Raw genomic sequence first — 22,460 nt, 5'->3', positions numbered from 1 at the left:
ACTTCAAGCAACGTTCGTAACAATAAAGGTTAGTAGAGATATTTTAGACATGAAATGATTTAATTGTAGTTTCTATCGAAATGGGTTCCATAGGTAGTCAAATACGATATGCTGAAAACAAGCGCAGCTAAGTTGTGGTGTTTGATTACTTTCATAGAATGTAATTAGTCGAGACATTAATGAGTTAATCTGATTACCCTGATATGTGATTTAAATTAAAGCTTTGCTGGGGGTGATGAAGTTTAGTTGGTAAGACGTACGCTGAGTATGCCGCCAGCCTGGGTTCGATTCGCCTTCGTCCATAATGTTAGATTGAATTAATATAACTTAAAAGAATCCAAACAACAACACGCATAAGTCGTATTTGATCCCGGCAGCCTCTCGAGAGCAGAATAGTAAAACGAAAACTTGCGAGAAGGTCAGTGATGCACTCATAACTCAACGCTATCAGCTAAACCTTATCACTGTCGATCCCATTCGTGCAGCTGCAAGTTCAACGCCAAATTGAGATGAGGATTGTCGGCTTGTAAGTATAGTGCAATTACATACGCTTCATGTTAATCACCGAAATCACCCACAGCTGGATTCTGCTTCTACAATGCTATTCAGCATTATCGAGCGAAAATGTACACTACAGCTGTAAGGACGATCGACGGTATCTGGCCCTGAACATCTGTGTTGTTGAAAATGTCGATTCGGATGAGTGGCTGGATCTGGCTGAAATTGAATTTCCGAACGAATCTTATCTGGAGTTCTGGAACGGGATATTTCACTATTTCGGCTCGGAGATGTTTCAGCTGTTGGGAGATGCAAAACAAGTGACCTTTCGAAATGGTTTCCTGAGGGAGCTTTTGTTCTGGTCCCACACACTAGAGGAACTGCGCATCATCAACACTGATCTTGTTTTGTTCGATGTGCTAAGTGAACCAAACTTCAATTTGAAGCAGCTCGCAATTCGCTCGCCACTGTTTTCATCTTGGTCCCCAGGCATGGGATCACTAAAGGCATTGGAAGTGATCGATATTGCTTATTGCAATTTTTCCTTTCTTAATCTGGATTGGTTTGGGGGGTACCAACAGCTTCGGGTGCTGGATGTTTCCAACAACGGATTGTATTCGCTTCATAGCGGTCCGTTTTTGCAACTGGAAGCATTGGAGGAGTTGTACATCTGGGGGAATCGGTTGGAGTATCTGTGGCGTTTTCCGGATGCATTTCCACAGCTCAAATACATCAGTCTGTCCGCCAACTGGTGGCTTTGTGATTGGGTAACGATGGCCCGTGACACGATTTTTGTTAAGAAAATCATCTCGATGGATTCGGACTTCAATTGTGAGGACGGATGGATTCGCAATGGCGGACTGTGTTGCCGTCGTAGTGGACAAGGAAGATTTAAAGCGAGGGCGAAAACAAGGAATATTCCGACATTTCCACGGAGGCAGATCAATGTTTTGATGACCAATAATGTCAACGAATCTTCGGAAACAGCGATTGGAGTAGAGATGGATGGTTCTATAATATACGTCGATAGACCATTGCAAATTTGAGTGTATTTTGATTTTAAATTTCAGGGGTTGAAGGTTCAAAAGTTTAATAATTTGAATTTCTATAATGATTTAATGAATAAAGGAGTTTACTAACATTATTTTTACATCATTGGTAGGAATACACCGGGTATCATATAAACGGTACCGTCAATATTCAACATGTACAAACGCCTTTTCCTTTTCACCGGAGAAGGTGATAAAATTTTTATTTCGTGGAAATCAATAAAAACTTCAAAAAATACACTTAATTACAAAGAAAAGTGGCAAAGAAGTATGATAGACTTGTTTTTCCGTGTTTTGGAATAACGACAGCAAAGCAGCGAACGCAAAAAGGATACCGTGATAAACTCATTCACTCATTCTCCGGCTGTTTTATTTATCTGGAGAAATAACACGTTGTATTTATCAGGAAAAGTTTCGTTAGTGCCAATAACTTTTCGTGTGAAAATGTGAGTTTTTATTAGCGCAGTAGCAAACTATCCGGGCGCATTTACTCATATGAGCGGTAAATGCAATGCCGGGCAGTAAGTATATTTTTTCTTAAATCTAGTGCATTAACCAATTGTACTATAATTTGAACGTTTAATTTAATTTAATTGTATTTAGTTTATCTTATTTTATTTAAAATTCATGTCCATGTTGTTTACGGACGAACAGCTGTAACTTTCGATTTATTCCAGGAATTCGTAGGAAAAACTAACTATTGGGGCTTCATTCCAGGCCTAAAATTTGCAAGGATTATTCACAGGACTGAGGTTATCGCAATTAACGTGAATAGATTCCACTGGAACAGTGCTGCCAGGGATAGTTTCAGTGATCGGCGAAAATAAAATTACATTGTATTCTCTCGATCTGCCAACTGGCGCCCCCCACTCGCTAATCGCAGGTGCAGCTATTCAAACAGGGCTGCCATGATTAATATTAAATTCCGCTTGTTTTAAAATCATGCTGCTTCTTTAGTCAATAACTTTTCTCATAGAATTTACACGAGCCCTAATGTTCCACGAATATGTTAACTAGAAGAATACCTTTAGAGATATATAGTATTCTCATCAATTGATTTAAGAAGTGTTTTTTTGAGAATCATTGTTTACCGATTTTCCATACTAATTTTTGCATAAACTGTGAAATTTTTGAAGGGTCCGTAGACATAACCGATCGGTACCAAAATTTGCACAATTATTTAGGACCATAAAAAGGAATTTGTATAGCCTGGTGGAGCTTGTATTGTTCAGGAAATAATTTCTTCCATATAAATTTGAACCAGTCTAGTATGAATGTGACCAACAAATGCACATCGGTTACTCGGAAATGGCCGAACTGATTTTATCAAACTTAGTCTCAAAAAATGGTACAACCTACACCCCCCTCCCCGTTGCTATTGCATTTTGTGTCGATCGGAACTTCGGTTCTGGAGTTATGGGTTGATGAATTCGGCCACACAGCAATTTCGCATATAAACTGGTATCACTATGATATCAAAATAACGTAAAACTTTACTTGGATTTGACAGTTTAGATCACGAATGACAAACCAAAGTCGCTTTTACCGCATTGGCCATCTACGACGGTTCCTGAAGCAAAAACTGAAAAGTTGAGATTTGATGTAATCTCATCTCATATAGAAAGATTTTTCCATCACTCTGAAAATCGTCAACATAATCTCGGCCAATTTTGTTTACGACTGAGATAGCGCTTCTGATTTTTAACACGGGGTAACCCCCCTCAGATCACCCCTCATTACATTCCCTACCGATCACCACCCCATCCATCTCTAATAGGGTGTCCCAAAATGACATCATGTTAAAAAAGTCATCGGGCTCACTTCTTAAATGAAAGGTTAGGGTGTTAGCATCACTTTCTTCTTCGGAGTGAATTTGCTAGAACGCTTCCTACTGGTGGCGAATTTTGATTTTTTGAAAAATGAGTTGAGTTTGGATAATATTTTAAATTTATGCCTGTTGAAGTCTTGAACTCTGTTAGATTTTTTCTCGGCATTTTTAATTTTTCTGGGGACCCAATGGAGAAGTTTGGTTAGTTTGAATTATAAGAGCGGCAGAGCCATTAAAACTTGGTGGGAAATTTTTGGTGTTCTTCAGTATTTTTTCTTCAAAACTGGGTATCTACAAAATTTTAAAAGTATAGAGAACACTTTATATAGTTGAGCCGAATAGAGGGGCGTAATTTTGCAGAAGAAAGTGTATAGCTACGGCTAATGGGGTATGAGTTAAGTTTTTGTTAGATAACCTTTGACATTTTTAGCAATTCATCAAAAATGCTGTTCCAAAAAATAAATCAGTTCAAATGTGCTTTGACCATACATAATTTTTCGGAAAATAGAAGGAAAATGATGAAAAATGACGTTTTCTAGACGTCTTTAGTATGTCAGAATGAGTTTTAATGAGCATCTGATAATGACGCCAAGTCTCTAATTTTTTTTGAAGAGTTAATTCTCCATAATTACTTCTAGGAGGCATCTTAACAAACTAATTGTGTCAGAAGATGCGCTGTATTCTGTTGTAAAACTTTTTCGATGATATTTGCCCCAAATTTGACTATTTCGGAATTATGTGATCTAAACAGTAAATATCAGTTTTTCAACACTCACCTCACTCTTCTGTATTTTTCTCCACTTTAAAGTTCCTAATATGGAAATAAGACCTTATTTACAAAATGTGAATACGCCAATTAATTCAGCCTTCAAATATACGCCATGACTTGCCCTTAACTCGACATATTTGTTTAATTTTAGTGATTTTCAAACCCGCTAGATGGCTATTAGTATACAAAATAATTTAAAAAAAATCGTCAAATGCTCATAAAAACCGATCCTGATGTAGTAGAGACAAGTGAAAAGCGCCACTTTTCATCATTTTCCTTTTATTTTCCGAAAAATAATATGCGGACTAAACACACTTAAGTTGTTTTATTTTGTAGAACAGTGTTATTTTTGATGAATGTCATAAAATGTCAAAAGGTTATTTAATAAAAACTTAAACAACTCATACACCATTGGCCGTAGCTATATACTTTCTTCTGCAAAATTAGGCCACTGTATTCGGCTCAACTGTATAAAGTGTTTTCTATACTTTTAAAAATTTTGTAGATACCCAGTTTTGAAGAAAAACTACTAAAAACATCAAAAATTTCACTAACTAACTATGCAAACTTCTCCATTAGGACCTTCATAAAATAAAAAAAATGCTGAAAAAATCTAAGTTCGTTCAGGAGCACTTCAAGAGGCAGCCATTTGAAATTGTACCCAAAATCGGCCCATTTTCCAAAAAATCAAAACTCGCCACCAGTAGGGAGCATTTTAGTAAATTCACTCCGAAGAAGAAAGTGCTCCAAATACTCTAACCTTTCATTTAAGAAGTGAGCCCGATGACTTTTTTAACATGATGTCATTTTGGGACACCCTAATCTCTAATATCCCCTCTCCTATCAACCCCATCATCTTCATTCCACTTCTATATCACCAGATATATCAAAATAAGATGGAGGTTCGGTTGTGGGTTATTCAACCTCCTCACTAGAGTGGCTCGAAAATGACATTTTTCAGCACAGCACTTTTTGAGTTCCTTTTGTGGTCCCAAATGCCTGTGAAAAGTTTGGGAGCGGTCGGTTGCTTCCCGGGTTTGCGCATTGCGTTTAAAGTTTGTATGGGATTTTATATGGGGAAATCAATTATTTTGCATTTACGTTAATAAAGATCGCTATTTCGCTGATAAGGAAAAACCAGGTTTATAAAACGATAATTCAAACCTTCGTTAACAACTTTGTCGAAACCGGTAACTAGCTACGAGTTTTCAAAAAATAGTTATAACGATTTTAAAACTTATGGTTCAATCCAAATGCAGAAATTAATTATTTCTTCCAACACTGTCAGTACACCACGACACCGATACTTTAAACTTGAACAAATGAGAATATATTCATCGCAGAGACTTGGTACCTTTGAATGAAATGTTCAGAATGAATTGCTGAATAACACAGACGTAGTCAGAAAATGGAAAGTTCCCTTTTTAGATAGTTTAGTATAACATAAGGAGCACATCTTCAACGCAGGTTTGTACCGTAGAATTAAAAATTAATCTTACGTGTTTGAGTGCTACTATTTAAGGGCTCTACTGTTATCTCGTTTAAAATGGTACAACGGTTTATAAGTTTTACATCTTTTAAAACCCTATTTCTTAGCCGTTCAGAGTCAGAATTAAAAAAAAAATGCATATCCTTGGATTCCTTGAAGTCTCGGAATTGTTTTTTTTTGAAGTTTTCGTTTGAGAATCTAGGAACGAAACCAGGATAGTTACTTCAAACAAGCGTTTTTTGATGAAATTGAGTTAGGTTCACGCAAAACAGAGGTGATCTTGGTGTACCAGCAATATACATCAGGTTAGAACCCAACGCGATTTCCAGACCTGCACACCAAAAAATTCTGAATTTTATCGTTGACGTAATTGCAAACATGACACAAAATTGATGAAAAATAACCGTGTTCCGTTTAATTTTACATGAAACATATATTTTACATGCTCAATGACATAAAATTATACTTACTACCATTCAGAACAACGCCATATGTAAAGTAAAATTACGTGCTTTACGAAATTCAATGTCATGTAAAATTGGAATCAAACGTAAAACTAAGTCATTATTGATGCTGGTATATGTCAGGGTCAGGAGACGTAAATTTACACGATTTTTTCTAGGTGTGTGAGTTAGTTTTTGCATCAACCAAAAACAACATAAATTTGTAGGTGTAAATCCTAAATATTGTAAATGTTTTTTCCCACGACAAAGATTGTAGTATGATTCATATTTGAGTCTCTCAAAATATTAAAAAAGTTCAATCGTTGACTTTTACAAGGACGTAATGATTCTTTGTCTTATACAAAACAATCTAAAAAGGGACTGGGGAGTACACAAGACCCCCCACCCCCGCTTCTTTTCATTTTCTGACTACGTCTATTTTATTCAGCAATTTTTTCCGAACATTTCATTCAAAGATACCAAGTCTCTGCGATGAATATATTCTCATTTATCTAAGTTTTTAATGTCTTTGTCGGTGGTGCACCGGCAGTGTTGGAAAAACTAATCAATTTCTGCATTTGGATTTTACCATAAGATTTAAAATCGTTATAACTATTTTTTGAAAACTCGTAGCTAGTTACCGGTCTTCGACAAAGTTGTTGACCAAGGTTTGAACTATAGTTTTATGTAGCTGGTTTTTCATTATCAGTGAAATAGGGATCTTTATTAATTAAAATGTAAAATAACTGATTTCCCCATATAAAATCCCATGCAAACTTTGAACGCAATGCGCAAACCCGGGAAGCAACCAACCGCTACCAAATTTTGCACAGGCATTTGGGACCATAAAAGGAACTCAAAAAGTGCTGTGCCCGCTAGTTTAAATCATTTTGAAGTTTTCCCATACAACCGCGAGCCACTCTACTCCTCACACACCCACTCCCGCATGTCAAAATAAGTTAACAGGAAAACAACATTGAACTAATGCTGGAACTCTTACGTCCCCAGCCCCAATTTCATTGAAAATGTTAAATGTCAAAATAATGATTCTCAGCCGCGTTTCAATCAAATTTGATGCGCTTTTTTGAAAACGATCACAAAATTAGCTCAGTTTTAGAAAGTGAGGCCACCTTTCCGGAACTGACCGTAGTTCCGGATATATTGTTGCGAGTACTGGGGTTATCCCGCTTTCCGAAAAGCAAAAAACTTTCATAGCAGTCTTTAAACCAGTCTTGCAACGCACAAAACTTTATGATTTTGAAAAACCAACGCATTGACCAACATTTTGAGGGTTTTTGGTCGAATTGGCCACTACCCGGGGTATTCCGGGAACTGGTTCCAACTATATAATTTTGCAAAACAAGTGCACTGGAGATCATTTTGAGGGTTGTTGGTCAAATTGAGCACACCCCGGGATCTTTCGGAAAGCTGGTCCCTTCGATAAAAAGGGACGATTTTTGACTGGTTGCAAAACCAGTCTTGCGGCACTTCAAACCTCATGATTTTGCAAAACAAGCACACTTAAAGACATTTTGAGAGCATTTGGACGAAATGGCTACACGCAGTCTTCCCAAATGAACATCGTACACAATGTTCTCTCTGGTTCTGTGCTCATATTAAACCTACATTTTGTGTACGAACTCAAACACGCCATATCGTACCAAAACACGTGCACATGTTTGCCTGTACAACCGAACCCCATGTACGTACACGGTGTGCATCTATATCTTGTGTACACACAGGTTCGTGGCACCAGTTTTCTCTTTCTCACTCTCATCATCACTAGCGTTGACTCTTGTTGCCTTGTAAAAATCGTTCTCTTGTACGCACCCGGTGTACGTACACGGATGTTTGAACTAGAGTTTGTAAATCGTTCGCTTGTGTTCGATGTTCGAAGCGAACCTGTACATCGAGAGGTTGCATGTTTGAGGTTGAGCGCGTGCATGAAATTTTGTACACAGATACACACTTGTCGATGTCCGTGGGAAGTCTGGCTACACGAAATGGTGAATTGGTCTCAACCCGGGGTATTCCGGGAACCAGGTTACCCGGCAAAGAGGACACTTTAAAATCGATTATAAAAATTGATGTTATAAATATTCATGTTGTTTTAAATGACAGTCTCACCAAATTCGTCAAAAACACGAAATCTGGTCTGATTGCCGTGAGCTACAACATCTTATCGACACCTTTTATAGTTGGTGTGTAAAAAACATAATGGTCCTTAGTGTTGCAAAATGTTTTGTCATCAGTTATTATCGAACGTGAAATATGCTTACCTTCAACTATAACACCGCAGGAACTCAGCTACAACGCGTTGACCACGTGAAGGATCTAGGAGTCATTCTTGATGAAAAGCTAACGTATACTCATCACGTCTCAGCGACCATCGACAAAGCCAATCGATTGTTGGGATTTATTTTCAACATTTCCTACGAATTTTGGGATCCTCTGGTTCAAGGCTTTTTATTGCTCACTGGTGCGCCCGCAGTTGGAATTTGCAAACGTCGTTTGGTGTCCTTATCAAGCGTGGAGCATTAGGATCAAAGCAGTCCAGCGTAAATTGATACGATATGAGTTATGTGAATTGCCGTGGAAAGATCCGTTAAACCTGCCACCGTACGAGGACCGTTGTGTTGTCCTCTATTAGGACTTTATACTTTAACACATCGGAGACATGCATCACAGGCTTCCTTCGTGTTAAAGATTCCAATAGTCCAAAGCAATGAGCCGTCGCTTCAACGAGTTTGTTGAAATTTTCGTCATGAATTTTTCGCAGTTTCGTCTTCGTGTATTGTCACTAGTTTAATTATGTTTAGTTTAGCTTAGCTTAGTTTAGTTCATTTAGACAAATTGTCTGCTGGACTTTTTTAGTACAAATACAAATACAAACCGAATTTCTGGCTACGTCGCTGACTCCAAGTAAGTAGATACCAAGTCGTTCTACCCTCGTCCACAAGAAACTTCTTCGAATACTGCCTATCTATCATAATACAGTGAATATCCGATTTGTTCAGCCCCCGATTGAGTCTGCCCCAGAACAATACAAACAGAAAAAATACAGCAATATGCAGTAACGGAGATGAAACAGGAAGGCGTCGAAGTGACGGGTAGGACCGGTGCATTGTACGTGTATATAGAGTTAGTATGTTCCAAAACTTGGGCTAAGATTACGAATCGAGGAGTGTGTCTTGCATATTATATACAATTCATATTCAAGAATGTGTTTTCCGCAAAAGCCAAAATTACGATACCGATCCAAGCGCATTTTCTAGTTGCTATAGTATCTTTATTATATCAAATAACAGATTCGATTGTTCAGTAATGTTGAAGCTTATAAAATTTTACACAAATTTCTCGCTTACTATGTATGAATAATTTTCTTTAAAAAAGATATAATACATTTTCCAAATTATGTACACATGACAAAACACTAACGTAAACGGTTTTGGTTGGTGTTAAGTCAGACCGGACTAAGTGACAATATATTGATTACGAGGAAAACGAGTTTAAAATTTCAATCTCAGCATACTTTGCGTTATAATTGGAAATTAATTGTTGTCATAATTCTTGTTTATTGTTTCATATTTCAAATCTGGCAAGAATCTAATGAAATTCTGTATCCAGTGCTATCATTATCTCATTTTTTGATGTTTTGCGACTTAGTCCGGTCTGACTTGACACTGACCATTTGTTCCCCAGACAAACTTTAAGCGGGCACTGTTAAGTTGATCAAGTGAAACAAATAGGTTGCACCTGTTTCAATGGAAGTTTAATAAGCAAATTGATTTATAGTAAAGATTGCTTGCAGAAAGTGAATCGCAAAGGAACAACAGGGGAAAAAAGAGTTTCGTCGTGTTCAAAATTTAAAACAAAAATTCATTGCAAAGAATCGAAAATTTTTGGATGAAACATGAACCGTTCAAGTTCAAGTTGAAAACCCGTTTTTATCAGCCCCCAATTTTGTCAGCTTTTCGACCCGATTTCGTCAGCCAGTCAGGATTATGATGTCCACGGATTGATGTTATATATTTGAAGAGCTTCGGTTTAGTAGAGAAAATAACTGAAATTATTTTGTTATTGTTCCAATTTTGTCAACCAAAAATACACCAAATGGGCTGATAAAAACGGGTCTTCGCTGTAATACAAAAAAAATTGTGAGTATCGGATGAATAGTTTTTGAGACGTTCACGTTTTAGTGCTCCGATCTGGATAAAATTTTGCACAGATATTTTTAAAATATTCAAGAATTTTTTTCCCGATTTTTTGAGTTCCAACTTTGTATATAACCCCTTAAAAGGGAATGGCAACAGCTGAAATGTTATCTGCGTCCTACGTATTGTATTTTAACTCAACTATCAGCAACGTTCTTGGGAAGTAAAATTAAAGCATTATCAATCCTGTTATCAATTACTGATGACTTAGAATCTCGCTGCGTTTACTTAGATGAATTTGAGTTGAGTTGAAGATGTAAGATGATTAAATTGGCCAGCATTTCGTAAGTATGAAATATAGATTCCATAATTTATGAGTAAATAAATTTCTTTCTTTAGTGTTTTAGTCGGACTACTGCTTCGCTTAGTCATAACTTCAGCTAAACTCTTCCCCTGTGATCGGATTCAAAATGGGCGAATTTGTTACATTCAGAACATTACCATCGATCTGCTTGATGACCATCGAACGATCCAGTTCCAAGATGTTCTGCAGTTGATAATTGATTCCTGTTCGATACCACTGTTCTCGAGAGATCTTTTCGGGAGTCTGAAGGAAACCAACTTTCTAACGCTTAAAGGAGGTGACATCCAAGCGATCAACTTTAGTTCGGAAACTCTGCACTCACTACGGATTGATAAAACCGAACTGACAAACCTAACCATTGCCGCTGTACCCAATCATAATTTGAACACTTTGATGATCAATCGAAATCCGATCGTGACACTTCCAAACACCTTTCGTTATCTGTTTGCGTTATCGATTTTAGACCTTTCCCAGAATCGACTACGTCACATCAGCCTGGATTGGTTTCAACAGATGGACAACCTGTTGATTCTGGATGTTTCTCGGAACCATATTGCCCGAATCGACGGCAGCTCAGATCTCCGGTTGCATCGCTTGAAAAACTTTTGGGCCAATCACAATCAGCTGACGCAAATACCCTGGTTCCCGATTGGATTTCCCAAGTTGGAGCGAGTGCGACTTTCGAACAACTACTGGAGTTGCAACTGGATAAGATCGACAAGGCAACAGATTTGGGATCGAGATATACGACTCTTTGATGCCGATGATGGTGCGTGTAGTGTAAGAAGTGAGGGTGGTCTCTGCTGTTACGACTCGGTTCCGCCGGTGACTGCGCAGGCAAAGTACGAGTTACTAGAGATTGATTTTCATCCGCAGCAGGAGGAGCATCAGTCACAGCAACAGCAGGAGGAAATTGTTTTTGAAGTGGCAAGGATGCAATCCCGTTCCAGGGAGGATCAAGAGCTTATGCAAAAAGATACCTGTGAGACACTGCACGAAGCTGTCCGAGCATTGGAAAGGGAGAAGGTGCTCTCGATTAGAGAGAAAACTGAAATGGAACAACAATTTGTGAAAAAAGTGGCATCTTTACAGGAAATATTGAGAGGAGTGAGAGAAGATTTAGAAGAATCTGAGAAGGAGGTATCACGATATAGATTGAAGGAGCGATTAGATATGATAGCAAGAACAAATAATGTAAAGCAGAATAGAAAAATACTTTGAATATGTGTTTGTCATTAAATCTGTTCTAAAATTTGACAAAAATAATCATATTTCAAACCAAAAAAAAAGTTCACAATCAGTATTTCTAACACCAGCTATGCCTTGAACACAAAATTATTTTTTACAATTGCAATTTCGAAATAAATCTAACTTACCTCGTGTCGTCAAACATCGCATCGATTCGAAGTTTGTAGATCGAATTACGGCTCACGCTGGAAATCGAATCCAGCTGATCGGCATTCAGTAACCGAAAGCCGGACGAAACGCTGGAACCACGCCGTTGGCGACTCATTCGCGGTTGGTGGTGCTGATGGTTATCCATGTTGTAGGTTACCATGATTGGTGTTTATTTTTCGGACGTTGGACGTTTCACTACTCTTCGCTCAATCGCTATGCCAATGAAACTGTTTTGGTTGACAACCACCCACTAGGGCATTTTGTTTCACTTTCCTTCTTGATTGCTTACATCGTCCGGTTCGTCACTGGAAGTCATCGTTTGTTTTTTTTTTTTGGTATAAGTTCTTCACGCACTGTTAATCGATGGCGACATTTTCCAGCTGTGTGCTTGGAAATCTGCTCCACTGGGACTGTGCCGGTGGTCCCCGCTGATCATTGCTCTCAAAACAATTGGGTTACAATCGCACCCAAATCGACAAACACGGATCAACTAAATTGTAAAATTGATTTCAAATTACAATCGCAGAGATCAGCGGGCCATGTTACGAAGGCTTGGCCTGATCAAAATAACAAATAAGCAAGAAAACCAGATTGGCGCACAATTTACCGGTCCATCGAGCACCCCGAAGTGGCCAATTCGTGTTCGGATGCTCTCATTAGTTTTCATCCTGTCTGCTTCCCCCACAGATACAACCAGTCATTGGGGGAGGTATGATAGCGAGGGAGGGAAATTGGAGCTGGCTGGTATTTCGATCACTGTGTTAATTTGTTTCCATCTATTTGCTAGAGGTCAAGTCTTGATGTGTAAATAGCTTTGGGGATGTTGGTCGTTTCCATCGTTATGTTGTGTGTTTATTACATCCGATGCTTTTCGGTAGCTGAAAACATAAATTGAGAATAGATAAGGTTAGTTTAGAGAAACAACTTTAGTTTAGTTTAACTTCGAATAAAGTGGTACGGAGAACTATAGCAGAAAAAAAAACTTTAATTGGTTTCATGTTATGAATGTTTTAATTACATACATAGAAATTGTGGTGGGAAATAATGTTCTTTACAACATCCACTATTTTGGGCGTTCATCATACTGAGCCAGAGTTATACGCTAGAATGCAATAACCGTTCATACCCTACTAGCAAACTTAATGTTTGGTAAATTAATTTAGACTTCATCAGTTTTATCGCTAATTTTGCATTAATTCATCATTTAATCAATCTACCTTCTTGGGTGAACCAGAGCAGAAAAACGGTACCATGGATTGTTGCTCGTACGGTTATCGAAAATCTAAAATTCAAAGCGGGTAAAGCATATTAAATTATTTTGTCCATGACCCATTTTTTCAAAATATCGAATTATCAGCACTTGAGCAAAAAAGTATTTTTAAATTTTTTATAAAAGAAATGTATAGGATTCGCTCAAACTTTGGAAACTTTTCTCAAGGCCCGGATGGCATAGTCTCATGTATCAATCGACTCAGCTCGACAAATTGGGAGAATGCCTGTTTGTGAGTACACTAATGTCATGCAATTATCTCAGCAATGGCTCGATCACTGAAACTAGTTTCAGTGACCATTAGACGCTATTATTTTTTTTGGTTATGTTGTTTACTTTATGGGAATGATTTTGTCAACACACGATATGTTTTAAGCACAAAGCTTTCAAATGAAGCAATCAAGTCACCCTATGAGCTGCGCTATGCAATTAGAAAGCCTATAAAATAACTTTCCAACAAGCTATAAATTACCAAAATCCGTCTACGAACAGCGAATATATTAAAAAAATTATATTTTTGTTCTTCAGTTTCAAAATTTCAATAACTAAAAATGAGACCGTTACTAAAAGAGCATCGGTTTACTGGTATTTTAGGGGTAACACTGAACCAATTTTGAATATCGGGGTATGGAAACACATGTACGTGATTCAAGGAGTTCTATTCTGAAAATATTTTGTGATTTTACTTAATAATGAATGAACTATTTTTTAAAAAATGACATGTACTGATAAAGAGCAAACGTTTTCCACTGATAAGGTGTTTGACCCTTGCATTAGGCATTGCGATCAACCGTGAGTTTGATGATTGATGGTATATGAATACAAAGATCGTCATAAAGTCCTCCTAGTAATGAAGCAAAAGCGTTTTTCCAACAGTTCATACTGATATTACACACGTGGCCTCACCGAGAACAGCTGATTTTTTGAATTATTGACTTCTAGAGAAAATTTGGAACACATGATACTTCCTAGGTTAATGATCATATTTTTGCAATGTTTCTATCATCACCCTATTTACACGAAGCCGTTGGTTAAAGAAGCATCTGCGATATTTATTCAATGCATTGGGATCAAATAGCGGTACGGTAATTAAGACATCCGGTGTGACTTTTCGTTGAGCTTAAACAGCAGAATTTCACCAATTTCAGGCCGTTTTATATTTCTTACGACTGATTTTTCATGACAAGGTGACTAAAACATATTTATTTGCAAAAAAATTAAAACTTGTATTATAAAGATGTTGATTAGAGTAGCTCGCGGTTGTATGGGAAAACTTCAAAATGATTTAAACTAGCGGACACAGCACTTTTTGAGTTCCTTTTGTGGTCCCAACGCCTGTGTAAAATTTGGTAGCGATTGGTTGCTTCCCGGGTTTGCGCATTGCGTTCAAAGTTTGTATGGCATTTTAAATGGGGAAATCAATTGTTTTGCATTTCCGTTAATAAATATCGCTATTTCACTCAATATGAATAACCAGCTTTATAAAACTATGGTTCAAACCTTGGTTAACAACTTTGTTGAAGACAGTAACTAGCTACGAGTTTTCGAAAAAAAGTTATAACGATTTTAAAACTTATAGTTCAATCCAAATGCAGAAATTTATATTTTCCAACACTGCCCGTGCATCACCGACATCGACATTTAAAACTTAAATGAGAATGTATTCATCGCAGAGACTTGGTACCTTTGAATGAAATGTTCAGAAGGAATTCAGAGAATGAAAAGAAGAGGGTGGGGGGTCTTGTGTACTCCCCAGTCCCCTTTTTAGATTGCATAAAACAAAGAATCATAACGTCATAGTAAATGTGAACGACTGAGCTTTCTTAATATTTTGATAGTCCCAAATATGAATCATGCTACAATTGTTGCTGTGGAAAGTAACATTCATAACATTTAGGATTTACACATAAAACCGTATATGTTGCTTTTACTTAACGCTAAAACTATCTCAGTTCTGGAAATCGTCTTGGGTTCTAACCTGAAGTATATTTCAGCTTCTCTTACATCACCACTGTTTTGCGTGAACCTAACTCAATTTCATCAAAAACGTTTGTTTGAAGTAGCCCTATATTCTCAAACGAAAAATTCAATAGAAACAATTCCGAGACTTCAAGGAATCTATGGATATGCTTTTTTTGAGTTTCTGCACGACTATGAAATAGGATTTTAAAATATGCAAAACTTATAAACCGTTGTAGCATTTTGAATGAGATAACAGCAGAGCCTTTAAATAGTAGCACTCAAACACAGAAGATCAATTTTTAATTAGGCGGTATAAACCTGCGTTGAAGATGTATTCCTTATTTATACTAAACTATCTAAAAAGGAGACTGAGGAGTACACAAGCCCCCCCCCCCCCTCTTCTTTTCATTTTCTGACTACGTCTATGTTATTCAGCAATTCATTTTGAACATTTCATTCAAAGGTACCAAGTCTCGGCGATGACTATATTCTCATTTATTTCAGTTTAAAGTATCGGTGTCGGTGGTGTACTGACAGTGTTGGAATAAATAATGAATTTCTGCATTTGTATTGAACCATATGTTTTAAAATAGTTATAACTATTGCGTTGCGTTGCGTAAGCACGGTATACTTCGTAGATTGCAGACTGATGACTCTCATTTCCAGCCAGACTACTTGAGGAGCATTGTTTGGGAATAACAATTGATCCAGTTCAAGCGAGAGTTTCGCCTGAGAGCCACCATTGCGGGCCACGACCATCTTTACCGTAACTTGGGATGAGAAAGGAAGTGTTGATGTGGTACTTACTTAACGGAAGGCCCCGACTCAGTGACACTCCCATAAGTACCACGGATTGGGTAGTGGGTGGGTTGTTAGTCAGGATTCACTTCAAGCAAGCGATGCGACTGAGACTATATTTTACCCACCTAACTCTCTGTCATATTACCACGTTATTTTTCCCCTTGGTCTAATACGAATCAAATTATTTTAGTTTTTCCTTCATTTTGTAGTAGCACTTTTATGCCGCTACTAGCAAAAGTGTTCATGTTCTATGGAATTTACTATATACATGGCGCAATCGTGCGTAAAACGGCCGATTGCGTCAAAGCACATGACGTGCTCCCCTTCCATTTATGCGAAGACTGCATATCAAGAAGACTGGCAACTCTGTCCAGAATCTGGAGACAGTAACAGCCACGCCACTTGCGGGTGAGAGTGGTACTTCCCATAGAGTACTTGACAATGTGTAACTGTATTAGTGTGTTCAACGATTTGTTTTCCTCCACCTGTCATAGGTGGAGGAAACCAAATCGAAAATAGCTTTTCGGTCGGATTATTTTCATCATGGAGCTTGACCAACCGGTATTGTACGTGTCCGTAATAAGTTTTACAGTGTCATAGAGCATTTCAACACCATTATAAATACTTTAGGTGAGCTATTTCAAATGTTCAAATTGGCTGACAGTTTTATATATGACAGTTAGAGGAAAACAAATCCCCAATTAGTGTGTGTGAAATGATTTGCATAGAACTCTATAGTGATGCACGCACACATATACACTTTTACATTAAGCTTCCTACCTTCCTCCAATAGAGGCGCTGTAACCTCTGTCGCTTCTCGTTTGTATGAGGGAAGGAAAGAGATATCAGTCTTCTTAATATGTAGCCTTCGATTTATGTCACAACTATTCATATCACAACCTCCTAATAGCGTCGCAGAATTTATAAATGGTCCTTATTGGTATAACTTGAAATTAAACGAGTTAAACGTTCCGATATTACAATGAAGACGCGAAACAGAAAAAATACAAATGCTGCGTTCCTAAACGATATTTACATCATGCACGAATCAAACACCCCCCGTTTCCAAATAGTACGTACTTATTCTTAGCTCAGTATAATTGACTGATGAGTTAATGGACTAAAAGTAAAGCATTAAATATGACCATAAAACATTTGTTCCTCGTGCTGAAATGATTGCCGCAAATTGGTAATTGGATTTGAATTGATCTTGCGAATTGTCAATTCTCCACCCTCATACATAATTCAAAAGTCATTCACTCAGACAAGACCATGCGTATTTCCCACCCGCATTAAAGACCCAGTGGATTCGTTTCCTAGTTGGTCAAATAAACACTAAACAAACAAATAAATTAGTTTGTTCAGTCGAAAGAAATGTCAGCTCGATTGGCATCAACCGGCGGATACGTGTTCCCTTACAGTGCCATCAAATGAAAGTACATTTAAAATTACATACGACAAAATATGTGCAATTCAGAATATAACGAAATGAAGATTGCTTAATTATTTGCATTTAAAAAGATCGGAAAAAATTAGTTGCATAACCAAGGTGGTTCATTTTCAAAGATAGCACTGCTGTTGAATCACTGTATAAAAATTGGTGATAAGGGACGCGGACGAAAATAGCGCCTTTTAAAATCGTTATAGCTATTTTTCGAAAAGTCGTAGCTAGTTACCGTCTTCAACAAAGTTGTTAACCAAGGTTTGAACCATAGTTCATAGCGATCTTTATTAACGTAAATGCGAAATAATTTTCTCTATGTAAAATGCCATACAAACTTTGAACGCAATGTGCAAACCCGGGAAGCAACCAATCGCTCTTAAATTTTGCACAGGCATTTGGGACCACAAAAGGATCTCAAAAAGTGCTGTGCTGAAAAATGTCATATTCGAGCCACTCTAATGTTCATATCTCAAAGGCGGTTTATCTGTCTAGCAACATTTTCGATGGCCACTTGCTTTTCCAATAATTTAAATAGTTGTTCTGATAGTTTGAACCATTTCTATTTCATGATACTGGTTGCTATGGGACTCATTATTCCATATCTCCGGATTGAGAATTTCAAATGAAACGATTCGCCAGCTATAAGGATAACAGAAAAGGGACTGCTAGTTTTCGACTGAATGCACGGACTTTATGCTATAGACCAGCGGTTCTCAATTATCCGGGTTGCTGCGGATCCCACTGATAAACATCGATTTTGTATGCTATAAATGTGTTTTCAAGAAACAAGGCATGAAATTTCAACATGCGCTCGGAAAATATATTTTTCTTAGAGGACACCCAGCAACGACTTCACGGCCTCCTAGGGGTCCGCGGATCCCAGGTTGACAATCACTGTTATTGACAATTAAATAATCCCAGACTTACTTCTACTTACTTCTTATTCTTACTTCTACGCAAATCAATACTTTTAACCCTTTCATGTCCAACTTTTTTCTAGTGCATGTAAGGTTTCAAAACTATTTTTCCTTGAAAACGGAGAGATCAAGATACACGAAAGGGCTTTTTTTTTCGTAAAGATAGGTGCTTCCCTTGCAGTGCTAGAATCTACTCAATTTTTACCTTTCTATGCATAATACAATTCTCGAAGAATATTTACAATAGTTCAATTGCATGGAAAACGTAGTCAAAGATAGTCTAAATTGATAAGTTTTATCAGTTTTCAAAAATATTGCACCATAACGAAGATATATGAAAAATTCATTTTCCGTTTCAACGTAAACTGTTCCTGGCAACACTGCTCGATCGGAAACCAATCAGACTAATTGGAATAACTTCCGTTTTAAGGCTGATCCTTGTAACTGTTAATGCTCAAATGAAAGGCAATAGTCACATGTATTAGCCTTACTTGTTTTTGCGAGCAAATCTTGCCTCAATCAAAAGTTATAGCTGTTTAAAAACGTTGTTGTCCACAAACAACATGGGCATGAATGGGTTAAATATGTGCCTCTCTGTTTAAGGTGTTTGAAAGCACATGTAACCTTATCTCCAACTATTTTCAATTACGCGTTAAGATATTGGAGCTGAAAATTCTATTCTGTACGAAAGTCCTAAACATAAATGTTAATTAATTCTGGAATTTTTAATGATCCCTCTATGGCTATTGTAATAGAGGCATCTTTAAAAATATCAATTTAAACAATTTTTTGCGCAAGAATATGAGACAAAATATTCTTGCGCAAAATCATCTGCTTGTATTAAACCTTCCCATATTGCGTTGACCATTTGACGCAAAATAAATGTTTTTTTTTTCAGAAATCTGTGACCAAAAAGACATTTTTGAATTTTAAAATAAATTGAACGTTCTAGTATCCTGACAACTAATTAACCCTCTAGTTCCCAACACCGCCTCTAGACGGTCTCTATTAAAATCTAAAGAGAACTACTAAAACTTGATTGTATTTTGTCATCCACACTGAAATTTTCCCCAACGTACAGTGGGGCCGGGCCGGTCAAAACCTCCAAAATTCATTGTCGATTTTCACACATTTTATATTTTTTTCTAAATGTACATTACCCAAAGCTGTATTCGCTAAATTTTTGAGTTAATCGATTGAAAAATATAAGTGCAATATTTTTTTGAACCGTACAAGGTCTTCAAAATCTGCAAGACTTTGAGTGACAAAAAGTTTTTGGTCATTCCACTTCATCTCGCTTTAATAAGTACTACAATGATAATTTAACAACACATATAGGCGTTTCTAATAGAAAATCATCTCAGGAATTCAATGGTGATTTGAGAAATAATGAGTATTTCAAAAGTTACCAATAAAATTAATATAACTATGTTGTTTAACGCGGACTTATTTACATTCAGAGTGTCATCTATTTATCGGTTAAAGCGTGTTGAAGGATCTCATCTAGTACAACTGACGTAGAATTTGATCTAGTTTTCAAAAATCATAGTGTCATCTTGCGCCGTTTTGCGCCGAAGGTTGATATTTGGACATTTGTAGAATTAGTTTTTTCATGGAGACGCATGATATTTTTTGATTTCATGAAGTTTTGCATTATTATTCACCGGTGGATTTCTTTTTCTGAAGGCTGCTTGTAAATTCAGGGTTTGGGGCGATTTTCTTGACACAAATATAAGTACGCCTTAACCGTCTTGCAACTATGGCTCGTGTTTCTACATTTTCACAGTTATCTGCAGTATAGAAAAATTCAAATAAATACAAGCTATGAAGGGATGATTTTCTTACGATGGTATTCAGATTGGACTGAAGATCTACAAACAAATCTATAAAATTACATCATTTTTATTCACCTGATTTCGATAAATTGGAACCACCCTAGCTAACTCGTTACTAAGGACTACCCTAGGAAATCAAAATGTTTCTATTCACTTACAAAGTATTTCTTTTAAGAAGTTAATAAAATTCACTTTTGCGAAATTTAAAAAAAAAAACTTTTAGAACCTGTCCTGGCTGTCTAATTTTTGTTTTAGCGTCCTATTTTAATCAAAATCGAGTTCAGCGCACTAAAATTACCCTAAGATGATATTTTCAGACATTTTAAACTACTTTTGAGGTTTTGTCCAGTTTTTGTATGGAGTGGATCCACTGTGCAACGCTCTCACCAATTCATGCACACATTGATTGAGTATTCGTAGTTTTCTGTTAAAGGAAATGGAAGCTGAAAGTTTTAAATTTGAGGAAAACTTGGATAAAAACTTTTTTGTGTTTAGTGGTAATGTTCATTAAACAAATTTTAACTATTTTTGAAAATTTCAATAATTAAAAAAAACTATTTTTGAGTAGCCTGTTACTAGAATTTCACTGTTGATGTAAAATGGTTTAGCGGAATTAATCGGAAGTTTAGCCTTTTCGGTAAAATACTTTGCGCCTTTGATGGCTTTAATGAAAAACCCATTAATCACCAGGATTATCAATACTATTTTCTTTTTTCGCATCACACCACCTACAAAAGTTTTTTCAAGCCAAAAAAATTGGGCACTACAGGGTTAAGGTCCATCAATAAATTAAACACACCAGATAATCTTAAATGACGCCGTCAAGAAACGGTGAACGGCAATGAAAAGATTAAACAGAAATTAATGGAAACACTAGCAAGTGCTTTGTATATTAATTAGTTATGCTTTAAATAATGTGATTTTCACAAACAGTCCAGAATTATCTGAAACAATGGTTTGCAAATTCGTCTGTTTGTTTTAAATTCCATGCCATATACCCATTTTTCAGTTTATTAATTTCATGGATTTTATTCGTTTTAAATATTTTAAATATATGATCAATTCATTTTAATCATTTATTTCATTTTATTTTTTTATTCATTTTATTCATCGTAATCGTAATCGTAGATCGTAATTCGTAATAACTCTACCCAAACTCAACCCCTACCAGCAGGTGACAAATAGTCCGTAAGATGTCCTGTAAGCCTGTTTCTACTGACTTTGCCATTTCTAGTTCACCTGCATATTTCACATAATTAATCTCACTATTTGTTTTTTCATTCATTCTTTTTCTAGTTTTTATGAATTTTATCCGTATTGTTCAATTATTTTTATTCATTTCGTTTATTTTATCAATTTTATTTTATTTAATTCATTTTATCCATTTTAATCATTTTTAAATCATCTTATTCAAATAATCTAATTTTTTTACTCATTTTAATAATTATATTATTTTATAGATTTTTTTAATTTTGTCAATTTATTTTATTCCTCAATTAAATTTTATTAACTTTTCCGGTTCATATATTTTATTAAGTTTTTTTTAATGTTATTTCATTAATTCTGTTCAGTCATTTCTTTTATTAATTTCATTCAATTTGTTAATTTTACTCTAAATTGTTATTGTATTATTCTATTAATTTTATAACTTTTCTGAGATGATTTATAATATTTCATTCAATGAGCATTAATTTGATTCATTTATTTTATTGATTTGATATGTATTAATTATTCTACACATTTTATGAATTTATTAACTTTTTTCATTTGTTTGTCTTATTTTTTCAATTTTACTTGTTTTATTCATTTTCTATTTAGTTTACTCGAGGTTTTATTATTAGAACAGGAATAGAAACTGTGTTCATCCCAAATCAAATTGAGTGCCTTGCATGAGTTTTGCAAACTAATGAATGATCGAACAGTGATATGTATAAAAATGTCTCATCTCGCTGCTAGGTGGATTAAGGGGGGCGTCTGGTGAAAAGTGCTTAAACCGAAGGTTATTTTGGTTTACGTTTTGAATGCAAGGTAACATTGTATCTTTTTTGTAATATTAAGATTTATTTTTACATTCATTGTGTAACAGAAAAAAGTTCGAGTTTCGAAAAACGGCTTCCTGAAACCGAAAATTTTCATACTTTACTGTAAAACTCGGTTACTTTTCTTTAAAATAATAGGAAGAAATTTTTTTTATTCAGTTTTCTGTGATTAATCGAGAGGTTACACAAGTTGTGCATTC

The 22,460-nt window shown here is 36.2% G+C and overlaps 3 protein-coding genes across 5 annotated transcripts in view; 2 read left to right on the top strand and 1 right to left on the bottom strand.

The window, feature by feature from the left end:
* LOC131684504 (uncharacterized) overlaps positions 1 to 22,460 on the bottom strand; it is a 245,449-nt gene that overhangs the window by 103,393 nt on the left and 119,596 nt on the right. For all 3 annotated transcript variants that reach the window (XM_058967445.1, XM_058967444.1, XM_058967446.1), the window contains one exon: positions 11,971 to 12,870. In XM_058967445.1, the coding sequence (XP_058823428.1) occupies positions 11,971 to 12,152 (182 nt within the window). In that variant the 5' untranslated portion in view covers positions 12,153 to 12,870. The remainder of the gene's footprint in view (positions 1 to 11,970; positions 12,871 to 22,460) is intronic.
* Positions 94 to 1,791, top strand: LOC131684506 (uncharacterized). Its single transcript, XM_058967449.1, has 2 exons — positions 94 to 526; positions 581 to 1,791. The coding sequence occupies exons 1-2, from the start codon at positions 510 to 512 to the stop codon at positions 1,542 to 1,544; spliced, it is 981 nt and encodes a 326-aa protein (XP_058823432.1). The 5' UTR covers positions 94 to 509; the 3' UTR covers positions 1,545 to 1,791.
* On the top strand, positions 10,455 to 11,930 carry LOC131684505 (uncharacterized). Its single transcript, XM_058967448.1, has 2 exons — positions 10,455 to 10,574; positions 10,630 to 11,930. Exons 1-2 carry the CDS (start codon positions 10,552 to 10,554, stop codon positions 11,813 to 11,815), a joined length of 1,209 nt encoding a protein of 402 aa, XP_058823431.1. The 5' UTR covers positions 10,455 to 10,551; the 3' UTR covers positions 11,816 to 11,930.

Source organism: Topomyia yanbarensis, chromosome 2, assembly GCF_030247195.1.
Source record: "Topomyia yanbarensis strain Yona2022 chromosome 2, ASM3024719v1, whole genome shotgun sequence".
Classification (NCBI taxonomy): domain Eukaryota; kingdom Metazoa; phylum Arthropoda; class Insecta; order Diptera; family Culicidae; genus Topomyia; species Topomyia yanbarensis.
This window is presented reverse-complemented; position numbering and strand designations above follow the sequence as displayed.

What these genes read in the sequence shown, in the direction of transcription:
- LOC131684505 (XM_058967448.1), top strand. Translation starts at nt 10,552, where the DNA reads ATGATTAAATTGGCCAGCATTTC. An exon ending in ATTAAATTGGCCAGCATTTC is followed by an intron (nt 10,575 to 10,629) that starts GTAAGTATGAAA and finishes TTCTTTCTTTAG; the next exon opens with TGTTTTAGTCGGACTACTGC.